The 13,848-nt window shown below is 40.1% G+C and overlaps 1 protein-coding gene across 8 annotated transcripts in view; it reads left to right on the forward strand.

The window, feature by feature from the left end:
• The window catches only part of LOC145358863 (transcription factor E2-alpha-like), a 119,119-nt gene that overhangs the window by 80,489 nt on the left and 24,782 nt on the right, over window positions 1-13,848 (forward strand). For all 8 annotated transcript variants that reach the window (XM_080213213.1, XM_080213214.1, XM_080213207.1 and 5 more), the window contains exons 10-13: window positions 2,289-2,428; window positions 7,816-7,963; window positions 12,881-12,945; window positions 13,193-13,271. In XM_080213213.1, coding sequence (XP_080069339.1) covers window positions 2,289-2,428; window positions 7,816-7,963; window positions 12,881-12,945; window positions 13,193-13,271 — 432 coding nt within the window. The remainder of the gene's footprint in view (window positions 1-2,288; window positions 2,429-7,815; window positions 7,964-12,880; window positions 12,946-13,192; window positions 13,272-13,848) is intronic.

The raw sequence follows: 13,848 nt of genomic DNA on the forward strand, positions 1-13,848 counted from the left end.
GGCTGGCAGCGTCTATGGAGACAGATACAGTGCTAATGTTTCGGGTCTGTGACTTCATCAGAATTTCCAGCAGCTGCAGCATTTAGCTTATGTAGTTGTTTCCTCAGACATTTAGTATAGTTAATTGTTCTATTTCGGACTGTTTGTCATTCTCACAAACTCCTTAAAGCCATGAGCACCCCTCATCTGAGTTTTATACGGCGCCTAAGTTGACCCTGAAAACATGCACTATATTCCCTGCCTCAATCCAAGGATTTTGGTAACAGGACATGGAATTCATTTAGGGTTGTATGCACCCTTGATGCAACTTGCTAGTCAGCTATTAGCTTAACATGTGTCTTACCGGAATGTAAACATCCTGGGTAATTTCCCAAGTATTGTGTTGTCCACAAACGCAGCTATATATCACAAGCATTTGAAAAGATCTGCTGTCTGGCTTGAGGATTCTGCCATTTGCAGCATCTCCATAAAGTGGTTACAGAACATGATTAAAGGCCAGTCCCTTTAGCAGACAAGTTGGAGCCAAATTTCTTTCTTTAAAAAAAATTTGGAAGAAAATATCCCTCTGGCTCAGAGTATCAAATGAATGAGAAAATAAGTTCCATTTAGTTTTAGTCTGCCAATGTTTTTTTTGAATTGTACAAGAACAAAACACCACTATCCTGCTAAAGTTTTCCACATACTGGATATATTGGGCATCTTTGCTGGAGAAAAGCAAAACACTGGAGATCGAAAATAAAAGACAAAAGTGCTAGAAAAACACAACCAAAGCAAGAATTTTCAGTCGTCCAACCTGTGGCATGTTTTCCGTTGGCGGAGGCCACTCATCATTGGCCATTAGCAGGATCCTCTGGTCTCTCACGTCTACAGCATTTTGTGCGACTTGCCCAACCTACCACGTTGGTTCGCCTTCGGATCCGGAAGGTCCCTGCCCTGAGTTGAGGTTTCAAGTTCGATGTGACTCGGCGGAACTTGTATATGCTTCAAACAAGAGTCATACTGGATTCAAAATGTTAATGTTTCCCTCTCCACAGATGCTGCCTATCTTGAGTTGAGTTTTTCTAGCATTTTCTGTTTTATATCTTTGCTGAAAACTGGCATTGTTTTAGAATGGTCTTCTGCTATATGTAAAACTAAATTGCACTTTAAAAGACTTAATAGTCTACCGTCTGTTATTTAATGAGAGGTGACATTTTTGTTGATTTGTCGCTTTACCTTTTAATTAAAAGACTGATTAGAGGTGTAGCTGAATGGGCATGAATTAACACCAAGGAAGAAAAATTGACCAATTTCTAATGACTTGCCTTCGTGTGCATGAAGGAAATGAAACACTTTTCCTTTCTGACCAGGAAAACAAAACACTCCGGTTGGTGGAAATGTGAATTGAAAACAAGAAATGCTGGAAGTACTCGGCAGGTTCGGAAACACCTGTAGAGAGTGAAAACAAAGTTGATGTTTCAGATTTGTGACCTTTCATCAGAACTGAGAAAAGTTAGAAATGTAATAGGTTTCGAGCAAGCAAAAGGGGAAGTGAGAGAAGGACAACTAAAAGGAAGGTCTATGATTGGAGTTTAAAAGAGATTAAATGACAATAGTTTTAATGGTACAAAGCCAGTGGAGTGGTAATGGGAAGGAAGATGGAAACCAATGAAGGTGAGCAAGGTGCAAGAGACACCCTTTGGCTTTTGTCGTGTAATCTCTCCTCGCCTCTGCCCGATCACTGACCATCCATTTTGCTGAACTCTTCCCTCTCTTCACCCCCACCCTCCATCCCCTGCACCTTAGCTGTTTCCAGCATTTTCTGTTTTTATTCCTTTTCTAGTCACTTAGCGCTTAATGGGATGAGGTATGGATTATTAGATGCAATTTAGAGTTTTTAGTCAGGTTTAACAGTGGTGCTAAATCAATCTTGAAAAGGTCTGTCCCCTAATTGTATTGTTCGTTTTAACATACTAGATCTTCCTCTGGCCTATCTGATTGAATTTGTGCAATTGCGGTGAATGAAGGCAATTTTTTGTCTATGGGTTTATATCCACTAGGATCTGGATTAAAAAGATTTTCTTCCTGCACCAATATGAATTGATTCCAATTATCTCCATTAGATTGTCGGATTTTTGCATGGAATGTAAAAAACATTTTGAAAGAACAAAAATGCTTCAGCTGAAAGTGATTGACTTATTTTACTTTGTTTTGTATGGGTTTTAAGATCAACTTTTTTTTAATAGTTAGATGTGTGAATGACCTTGTATTCCTGTGAGCCAGTGTTTAAGTTTTTTGTTGTATTTTAGATGGTATTCACAATGGTCCTGATGTTTGGAACTCATCCAGTGGAATGGGTCAGCCAGGATATGGAGGTTTGATGGCAAATTCTTCATCCCATTTGTCCCAATCTGGTGGCTACAGCAACCTTCATCCACAAGAACGTCTGGTAAGTATGCTTTTCCTTCTGAATAATGATCCTAAGTTGGAAATGCTTGCTTATCCATTCAATTTTAAGAAAATATGAAAATGTTTCTTTTGTACAGGATGCTCGCAAAAGGTGGCAATGGTTAGCATTGTTGCCTCCGTGCCAGGGACCAAGGTTCGATTCCAGCCTTGGGTATCTGTCTGTGTGGAGTTTGCATGTTCTGCTCCTGACTGCGTGTTTCCTCCAGGTGCCGAGTTTCCTCACACAATACAAAAATGTGCAGATTAGGTGGATTGGCCATGGTAAATTGCCCCTTAGTGATCAAGATGTGTGGGATAAGTGGATTATCAATAGTAAATGTGCGTGATTACAGGGAAAGGGCAGGGGTGGGTCTGGGTGAAATGCTCTGTTGGAGAGTCAGTGCAGACTTGATGGGTTGAATGACCTCTTGCACTGTAGGAATTACATGTTTCACGTGGTAAAACTGTTGTTGCAAGTATCTCAGTATCATGCTTGGATTTTTTAAAAGATATTTTATTAAGTTAATTGATTTGTAGTTGTGTTATCAATCTGTTGTAAACCAGTGCTGAAAATGTGAATACAGATTATGGTATCATTCATTTGTTTAACTTCTGGAATTATAGTTTTTCTGAGTAACCTCATAAAATTATTTCAGAATTGTTTGAGGTAATCTGAGCAAACCAAAGCTATTAAAGAACTTCTTTAAAACGAAAACTTAACTGTATTCGTGGCTTAGCAAGTTACTTTGAATGTTTAATTTTAAATATTGCATGTGTACTCTGGTGCTTTGTGCTTAAATGAATTATGGGTTATTTGTGGGCTTGGATACAAGTGTTTGTAGTAGAAGTCAGGTAAAGTCATGGTTCTAAAAACCTTCAGGATTTTATAATTGCAAAACAAGATCAGAAAGTTTGATAGCTTTTTAATAATCCCCTTTTATTCATCTATCAATAATAGTGGACAAGTTAAGTTGCATTTAGTTTTTATTTAGACCAGATATTTTTCAGTTGTAGGATAATATACTTGCATTTGTATATTGCCTAATGTCAGTGTCTTGACTGTCTATTACAGTGAATTACTCTTGAAGTGCACTGTTCTGTAAGCAACATTAGCTGTTAATGCCAGAAGAGTTTCTTGGCACCTTTCACTTCTCCACATTTTTTTTTCTCATGCCGCCGCCACCACCACCACCCCCGCCCCCATACGATAATGTTCATCTTTTCAGGGAATAGGTATTTGTATCCAATATGAATTCCTTTGTCCAATTGCACAGTTTATTTTCTTTGAAGGTCATTTTGAAGAAAATGTCAAAGTAAGAATATTTTAAGCCTACACCCCCTGACAGTCATAATGCCTCAAGCTGTACTGGGGCTAAGCCACAAAGGAATATGATGATCCATCAAAGCCAATTTTTGTAATCAATTTTTAGGTGACCCCTTGTTAGATTACAACTCACTTTATTTGTTTAAAGTGAAAATTTAATTCTTCTGCATTAACTGTAAACTCATTCATGACTTTGCATGCAGCTCTGCAATCTCAAGAATGTGAAAACTCTATTTTCTTTAGAAGTTGTGGCTATTATTAATGAGGCTTGAAATTGTCCTGTTTGTTTTCAGGTCAACAGGAGCAGGCAAAGTGCTCTGAAATGAAAAATTAGTTATTGTGATAGATTTGAATTTCACATTCTCAGCCTGTACATGGATCCTAGAGGGGAAAAAAATGAATTCTCTGTACCTGTTTAAACAAAAACAAACAATTTTGCCAACATTTTTATTTCACCTGTTTTGTAGCCCTAGACACTAATTATGGCAAGTTGAAAGACTAAAATGAGCAGCTCAGGCGATTTATAGACACAGCACGTAGCAGTACCCAGCACTACTGTATTTCCAAAATTGTTGACTGATCTAGATCAGCTTCAGTGATTGAAAAAGCAGTTAATTTAATATTTTTCCCCCAGTGTCTTTGCTTGTGTGTTAGATCTCCAAACAATATTGAGGAGGGTGGGGAGGAGGAGGAATCTAAATCTGTTTGTCAGTAGAGAACTCTAAATTTTCCATCACCTAAAAAGATTAAGTACAAAAGAAGTATTGGACAATGCAACTCATTGCCTATCTGAGGCATGGAAAGTTACATCAGCATTCAGAGGTCAGATGTAATTTGGCCTGATGTAAAGTAATAATTGAGCCAAATGTAACAATGTACCTCAGCCTCCCAGGAACATTCCTGTACTGAATGAACATCTTTCCTATAGGAACCCTCGTATCTGAGTGATACTCCTAATTGGTGCTAAATTTGACCACTTTCATGTTATGGGTCATTACTATTAGCACCCCTTTAAAGATAATGAAGTTGCAGCGATTTTTTTTTTTAAAGACTAGGAATACCTTTGTGAAAGTGGTAGCCAGACATGGGCTCGGTCAGTGTCAAGTCTTTGTCCATTATATTTTTAAATTTGATAATTAGCCAAAATGATATAGATGTGTGTTTTTTCTTTCTTGTCATCTTGGCATGACAGTCATGTCTCAACCGAATTCCTCGTGAATAACAAAGGTTATTCCATGTAGTCTGTCTGGCCCCTTGAGCCAATTGCACGATTTAGTTAAATGATGGCTAATCTGAATCTTAACCACATTTATCCACCTTAATTCCGTCTTGCTTGCCTAATGATGCATGTAATCGCTCAATCTCCATTTTGGTTTTTTCAGCAGAGCTAGCATCAGCTTTTTGGGAGGGAGAAGAATTCCAGGTTTTCTCTGCCTTTGGATCAGGATATTGATGATCGGCCATGGCCAAAATTAATGGTGGAGCAGACGTAAAGGGCTGAATGCTCTACTCCTTCTAGTTTCTACGCCTTTAGTGTAAAAAAAAAATCCTGAAATTGCCACCTAATTTTTTTATTCATTCGTGGGGCATGGGCATCACTATCTGGCCAGCATTTATTGCCCATCCCTAATTACCTGAGGGCAGTTGAGAGTCAATCATGTTGCTGTGGCTCTGGAGTCATGTAGGCCAGACCACGTAAGGGTCCTTCCTTAAAGGACATTAGTGAACTAGATGATTTTGATGACGATCAACAATGGTTTCAAGGTCATCAGATTCTTAATTCCAGATATTTTTTATTGAATTCAAATTCTGCCACCTGCTGTAGTGGGATTTGAACCTAGGTCCCCAGAACATTAGCCAAGTTTCTGGATTGATAGTCCAGTGATGATAACACCGAGCCATCGCCTTCCCATAAACAATTATCTAGCAGGGCAAAGACTCTTCGAGCAATTTATATTGAAACCGTGCATCCTCCCTCCACGTGCATTACAGAAGCATGTAGCTTTTAAGAGCAGACTAGGAATTTTGAAGCTAATGAGCTTAAACATTGTGTACAGTTAATTTTTTTAATCATCTGCAGACGTGTAGGAACTGGGAGTATTTTGGAAGAATATACAATAAATTTTATTATTTTCCTTCAAATTGGATTAGCTATTTTGCTTTGAATTGTGTTTCAGGCTGTTAATTATGTAAAGAGACTTGTGGTTCTTGTACAAAAAAAATTCATAGCTCAATTTATATCCATGGACCAGAGTAAATGGAGACATAACCCCCGAATGACTACATGTACTTGAAACCTGTCAGTAGCTCAAGGAGCACGTTCGGCTTTTGTGATTGATTGTTTATAATCAGGGCCCACATCCACTTAATATTGTCCGCCCAAGTTCCTATAATTATATGTAGTGGATTACTTATTTTTTTTAAATCCTCTGAATTTGCTGTGCAGCTTTCAGAAGTTTTGCATTTCACTCAGACTCCTTGCCCATCCTAACCAAGTAGGATGTGCAAGCAACTTATTGTCAAAGGTGCAAATAGCCTCCTCCTAAAACTCTTGACCTTTCCTACTAAAAAGACTGACGAATAGTGCTTCTATTAGAAGATATTGGTTGTAATTTGCATTTTTGGTAGTTTCTCTACAAATACATTTTGTAAGTAGTATTCAAAATCTAAGATGGCAGTCAAATGTGCAATTGAAGCCAAAATATTGAGTATTTGAAGCGAGCCATATTTATTCAGTTGCTAAAGGTCAGATGCAAGGATCCATAAATGAAGCATTGGACTTCATTCTGATTTACAACACTGGCCTGTCATTGTTGAAACATTAGTGGCATAATGTTTGGAAATACTTGTGTTTTTTTTTTGTTTTCTTCAACTCCTGAAGTTGTCTTGTTGCATGCATTTGTTTGTCGCCTCTTCAAAGACTTGCATCACTACCTCTTGATGACATACGGCTAGTAATCTCACTAGGAGGGCTAGGCACACACACGTTCATGCCTCATTCCGTAAGGAAGCAGTTCCTTCTGCTTGTCACTTGTAAAAGATGGCCTGATATTAGAAACCTGCATTAGGAAGTATGGGCGTGAACCTGTTCTTTCATTCAGCCATCCTTTCAACTTTTTAAACATTACATTGATTCCTTTCAAAAGACGTAGGAACTGTCATTTTTTTGTTGAGGGGCGGAGATTGTTTGCGTGTAGGTAGGAAAGTATATTGCCTGCACACATACGGGTTTATTGGGTAGCATTCTTTGCTTATTAGATTTCTAAATGTGGCATATGGGGAAAGCCTTGAACCAATATAGGTTTTGTGATCAGCCTTTTACCCATTGTATTTGAGATTGAGATAAGAGTAGTAAGTCAGATAAGGAGGGTAGAGTAATTAGTTGTACTTGTGTAGTAGTGTGCCTTTGAGAATTTTTTTAAAAAGTCATGTTCTGTGCATTTGTAAGTTGGCCTTTTGGTTTCATTTTGGGATTGGCTGTCTGTTAAACATCCTTTTATTACCGCTTCAATGGCTTAAATAGGGTTTTGTTTGTTTTTATCCTGGACCTCCCGGTACTTTGTGATCTTTTATGACCCTACATTGTGAGAGGAAAGATTAAGTCAAAGTCAGGTGATTCCTCCCCAGAAAAATCTAAGGATTCATTTTCCGTTTTAATTCAGAATAGTGTGGACATCAGATGGAAAAGTCGTATTTCAGTCTCCTCCCTGGTATTGGAAATTCTGCTGGCTAGCTGGAAGCATGGCCTTCTGGCCTTCCTGGAGTGAAAAATCTGCTATTGGTTGGTGGCTTGCCTAAAGTGTGCAACTTTCTCTCGCACTCGCTCTCTCGCACTTCGTCCTCCTGCTAGCCAAATAAAAAATTATATCCAAACAGACTTTATAAAACAATTTAAGAGCATCATGCTATGGTTGATTATGCTGTATGCCTAACCCTAACTTTTAATTGTGATAAATCCAGGTTTTAAAGTTAATTTGTTCTAGGCACTTGAACTATGACCAATGTACCTTCAGCATTTAGAAAATTGGTGAACGAGCTTTGTGCCACACGTTCTTCTCTTGCAGAGCTACCCAATACACAGTGTGCCATCAACAGAAGTTAATGGAAGTCTTCCTTCTATGTCTGGTTTCCACTGTCCCAATAATGCAGGTTCGGCTGCGTACGGCGTCTCATCTCACACACCACCAATCAGCGGGTCAGAAACCATCATGAGTATGTATAGCTTTTTAATGCAAAATTACAGCACTCTTTTGATCTGTTCAGGACTATGAAGTACATGTTGTTGTCCATATCGTGATAGAAAGTAGGGATCCTAAGAACTTAATAGCCATATGGTGGCACGGTGGTTAGCATTGCTGCTTCACAGTGACGGGGACCTAGATTCAATTCCAATTTTGGGTGACTGTGTGGAGTTTGCACATTCTCCCCATGTCTGCATTGCCTCTGGATGCTCCAGTTTCCACCCGCAGTCCAAAGCTGTACAGCTTGGGTAGATTGACCACACAGATCTGCCTGTTAGTGTCTCAAGATGTGTGGGTTGGGGGGAGGGAGGGGTTCAGTGGGGTAAACATGAGGGTTTAGGAGGATAGGGTCTGGGCACAGTACTCTGTTGCAGAGTCAGCGCAGACTCAATGGGCCGAGTGACCACCTGCACTGTAGGGATTCTGACAGTGCTTTTTGGTGTGTTTTGTCTATGTATCATTTAAGGAGTTGAAATTTCCATTGTCAATTAGTGTAGTTGGCACTGTTGATGTCGAGATCACTTTTGTATTACACTGATTGCCAAGGTGTTCATTGTATTTCTCTGTCCCTTCAACAATTGGAAAGTTTCAGTATTTCTACTTACTTTCTATGGGTAGTTTTTGGAGAATTGAATTTTTATGCCAAATGTACTACTAATTCTCTTTTGAGAATTTGGTAATTGAAAAATTGTCAGAATTGCGTTAAATTCAGACTAGTGAATAAAGATGCTTTGTTGGACAGTTCACAAGTAGAACAAAAAGCTCTCAAATTCTGCATCATGTTATTTTCATTTGGTGTCTCACTTTCAACTAATTATTTCCATGTATTTTGTTGAAACAAAATGTTAAAATAATCAACCCAAGTTAAATCTGGTGTCCAAGCTTGATTTATTTGACATATAAACTGTAATCTCTACTGTGGTATTTGACATGACCTTACTTGCTAAAATGAGTTGCACAAAAGTACAACTTTTCCTGCATCCTCCTAACAATCTGTCTGACATTCACCACTTAGTAAATGTGGTCCCCCGAGTCTGAAACTAATTGGTTCTTCCTTGAGACTTTTTCTGTAGCCTTAACTCTAGTTGTTGATTGTGTTTTTTACACATGCCCAGAATGTGCTTTGTGATGTTGAAATATTCCTTTAAATTTTTGGTTTCTGAATTTGAAACAGTACACTATGCTAACATCGATCTCTTAACTATTCCAGTGCTGCACTGCTCCTGCTGGTTATTACAGCATGAAATTTCCAAAAGCCATAGATGAGAGTTGGGAGGGATTATATCAGTTTGAAGTGCTTTAAAGGATAGGCATTCTTTGGTTTTAATGCTAAACCTATTTCACTATAAAGTGAAAATATTGAACCCACATGTAAAGAATCAGTCACAGGTAGAATTACAGCACTCTCCATTTAACAGCTGAGTACTTCCAGATTATATGTAGTAATGTTTATGGGATAACGCAATGGCCTGGACTTTGCAGTGGCCAGAATTGACCAGGCTTGGACTCATTACCCTACTGAAATTAACAGAAACTTCAGGAATTTGTAAGTGCACACACAGTCAAAATCTGGATGACACTCAGTAATTCTACACCCCTCCAAAGAGGGCACTGTTAAGGTACCTCTCACAATCGTGTACACGTACACACGCACACCAGCCCTGGCTGCAATCAATGGTTCACCTACATATTGATAAGGACTTCCATTCTTATCGTAGAAACCCTATAGTACAGAAAAAGGTCATTTGGCCCATCAAGTCTGCACCAACCACGATCCCACCCAGGCCCCACCCCCATTTCCCTACATATTTACCCACTAATCCCTTTAACCTACGCGTTTCAGGACACTAACGGCAATTTTTTTAGCATGGCCAATCAACCTTATCCGCATATCTTTGGACTGTGGGAGGAAACCGGAGCACCTGGAGGAAACCCACGCAGACACAAGGAGAATGTTTGTGTGGAGTTTGCACAGTGACCCAAGCCAGGAATTGAACCCAGGTCCCTGGTGCGGTGAAGCAACAGTGCTAACCACTGTGCTACTGTGCCGCCCCTCCTGTTGGTGTTGCCAAAAAAAACCCTTGGGAAAATGTTACGCCTTGTTGGAAGAGGTATGGCTGGGTTTTTAACAGCATGCTTTCATGATTACTGCCAGAATGCTCAATTGCATCATGAAAAGCCAATTTTATATTCATGCAACGTCAGATTTTTCATCGTATTTTTTATAATCCATGTGTTTAAAATATTTTTAAATGTTTACTTATTTTAGTTCCTACCTTAATCCAATCATTTATTTCATTATCTGAAAATTTAAATTAGAAGTAAGAGATAATGTGTTTTAGACTTCACTGTGACTGGATGTTTAAGCTACTGTCTGCTGCTAAAGAATTCAACTGTTGTCAGGGAAAGGGGAAATCCATGTCACAAAGATGGCTAGATCTTTGCGGGAAGCTTTCTTTTGAGGTTAGCAGTGATGCTGCTGCATTGCAGCTGACCAAAAGATCTAGGCCATAATGTCAGGAGATTTCGTTTCTTGGTTGTTACCTTGTAATGCGTGTGGAGATGTTTAAAGCTGGGTACTTGTTATATTCTGGGTTGCAGTACTTTTAGGGGCAATAGTTTTCATAACATTGCATAATCAGGCATTTTTCTAAGGTGCTGAAAAACACTGATCACTCTTTTTAAAATTTTGAGCAGTGGACAATAGCTGTGAATTAAAGACTATATTCACAGGATCACTATAACATTTAAGAATAATATGTTGATCAGATTTTGCATTACTTGAAAGTAAGCTTCTATGCTGTCCTAACGTGGTACAGGTTCTGATGCCCTGGTTTTAAAAATAAAACAATGTACCTGATCTAACTACTCCATCTGTTTGTAACTGTAGGCAGAAATGCAATTGTTTTTCCCTCCTTTTTAAAAGAAAATGACATTTTAAAATGTCATTTAAGAACATAAGAAATAGGAGCAGGAGTAGGCCATCTAGCCCTTCGAGCCTGCCCCGCCATTCAATAAGATCATGGCTGATCTGTCGTGGCTCAGTTCCACTTTCCCGCCCTCTCCCCATAACCCTCATCAAAAACCCATTAACCCGCGTCTTAAAAATATTTAGCGAGGCAGCCTCGACCACTTCAACGGGCAGAGAATTCCAGAGATTCACCACCCATTGAGTGAAGAAGTTCCTCCTCAACTCCGTTCTAAACCGCCCCCCCTTTATCTTGAGGCTGTGCCCCCTAGTCCTACTGTCTTTTTTGAGCAGGAAGAGTCTCTCCACCTCTATCCTATCCATCCCATTCGTCATCTTATACGTAACTCTAACAAGTACAAGCCTAGTTTATTCAGCCTCTCATAGCTCAACCCCCTCAACTCCGGTATCAGCCTAGTAAACCTCCTCTGCACGCCCTCCAAGGCCAAAATATCTTTGCACAGGTGCGGCGCCCAAAACTGCACACAGTACTCCAGCTGCAGCCTCACCAATGCCCTATACAGCTGCAGCAAGACCTCCTACTTTTATATTCAATCCCCCTCGCTATGAAGGCCAGCATCCCATTCGCCTTCCTGACCACCTGCTGCACCTGCAAGCTGGGTTTTTGCGACTCATGCACAAGGACCCCGAGGTCCCTCTGCACCGTCGCCTGCTGCAGTTTTTCGCCACGTAAGTAATAGTCCTTCCTACCATTATTCCTACCAAAGTGGACCACCTCACACTTGCCAACATTAAATTCCATTTGCCATTTCCTGGCCCATTCGCCCAGCCTATCTAGATCCTTCTGCAGACTCTCCACACCCTCCGCACAATTTGCCGTTCCCCCAATCTTGGTGTCATCAGCAAATTTCGACACCCTACACTCGGTTCCCTCCTCCAGATCATCTATATAAATGGTAAAAAGCTGAGGCCCCAGCACCGACCCCTGGGGCACTCCACTAGTCACCATCCGCCAATCCGAATAACACCCATTGACCCCCACTCTCTGCCTCCTATTTGACAACCAATCCTCTATCCACGCTAACACCCTACCCCCAACTCCATGTCCCTCGACCTTCTGCAGTAACCTCTTGTGAGGTACTTTGTCAAACGCCTTCTGAAAATCCAGAAAGACCACATCCACCGGCTCTCCTCTATCCACCGCCCGAGACACATCCTCATAGCACTCCAGTAAATTTGTCAGACACGACTTCCCTTTAATGAAACCGTGCTGCGTCTGCTCTATCAAGCAATTCCCTTCAAGATGCCTCGCAATTTCCTCCTTAATGACGGATTCTAACATTTTACCTACCACAGACGTTAAACTAACCGGCCTATAATTCCCCGCCTTTTGCCTGGTACCCTTCTTAAACAACGGCGTAACATTAGCCGTTTTCCAATCTTCTGGCACTTCCCCGGAATCCAGCGACGTCTGGAAAATAACCACCAAGGCATCCACTATCACCTCCGCCATTTCTTTCAGAACCCTCGGGTGCATTCCATCCGGTCCTGGGGACTTGAACACAATCAGCCCCTCCGGTCTGTCGAGCACCGCCTCTCTAGTAACAGTAATGTCATTAAGATCCTCCAGTCCTACCACCTTTCCATTGCTAACACCCGGCAAATTAAACACAAGATGTTGCCCATCGTTAACTTTAAGTTTGCTTAGCAAAATTAACTGCTACATTCTTGTTGCCACATTTAGATATGCAAGTATTATTTGTGTATTGGGATATCCCAGTGTTTAAGAAATAAAAGACAATCCCGTTGTTTAATAAATGCATGTTTCTGGGTAATTTTTTTAAGAATAAGAGTTTGGTGTGGTTTATCTGAGTTTCAGATGCATCTGTTATCTTAACATAAAATATTTACTGTATTTACCTGCTGGGTTTCCTGTTAATGTATCTATTCTGGTTTTAGCTAACAGAGGAAGCTCAGCTGGCAGCCCACAAACCTGTGATGCACTGGGAAAGGCTCTAGCCTCGGTAAGCTTGCATAATAAGTCATTTTAAAGTAAGGATTTAATTCGCAGTCTTTAATTAACATGAACCCAGCTTATTGCCGGATTAGAATTATGTACGCAGCCAAATTTAGAACGTTTGGAATGTTTATTGACAATGTTTCAGGTACCAGTGCTGAGTGAATTCCACTTCTAAAGACAAGTGTAATTAAGTGAATAGTCTTTATATTAGAAAAGAATAACTTCATTTTGGGCCTCATCCTATTTTCCAGATCTATTCACCAGATCACACCAGCAATAACTTCCATTCAAATCCTTCAACACCAGTTGGGTCCCCACAGGCAATTGCAGGTATGTATGCTTTGTTTTTCCCATGGTCTGAGATTCACACATTCATTTTCAGCAATGTTAAGGTTAGCACCTGTCCAAATTGTTGAGTTGTAAATATGTATATACTGTTGTTCCATTTATGTTTGAGCATGATGGTACTATTGCACCATCCAGTGTTCAAAATTAAAATTGCAGTAATGATATAAAATGGGATATGTTTCTTCATTCATGAGAGGTGGGGTGCATTGGCAAGGCCACCATTTAATCTCCCTAATTGTCTGAGAAAATGGTGAACCGCCGCAAACCATGCGGAGATAGCATTCCCACAATGCTGTTAGCGAGGGCTTTTGAGGATTTTTGACCTAAAACAGTGATGTTACCAAATCTGGATGGTGCATGAGGCTGTTCTTCTCCCTGGTAGAAATTGTAGGTTTAGAAAGTGCTCTCAGAAAAGCCTTGGCTGTTGCTGCAGCGCATCTTGTAGATGGAATGCCCTGCAACCATTTGTGTGTTGTTGGTGGAAGGAGTGAATGTTTGAGGTGCTGGTTGGGAATACAATGTAGTGCAATCACTAGAAGTTCTAGGGTTTGGGAGTGGA

Source organism: Carcharhinus amblyrhynchos, chromosome 26, assembly GCF_965287045.1.
Source record: "Carcharhinus amblyrhynchos chromosome 26, sCarAmb.v2.hapA, whole genome shotgun sequence".
Lineage (NCBI taxonomy): Eukaryota > Metazoa > Chordata > Chondrichthyes > Carcharhiniformes > Carcharhinidae > Carcharhinus > Carcharhinus amblyrhynchos.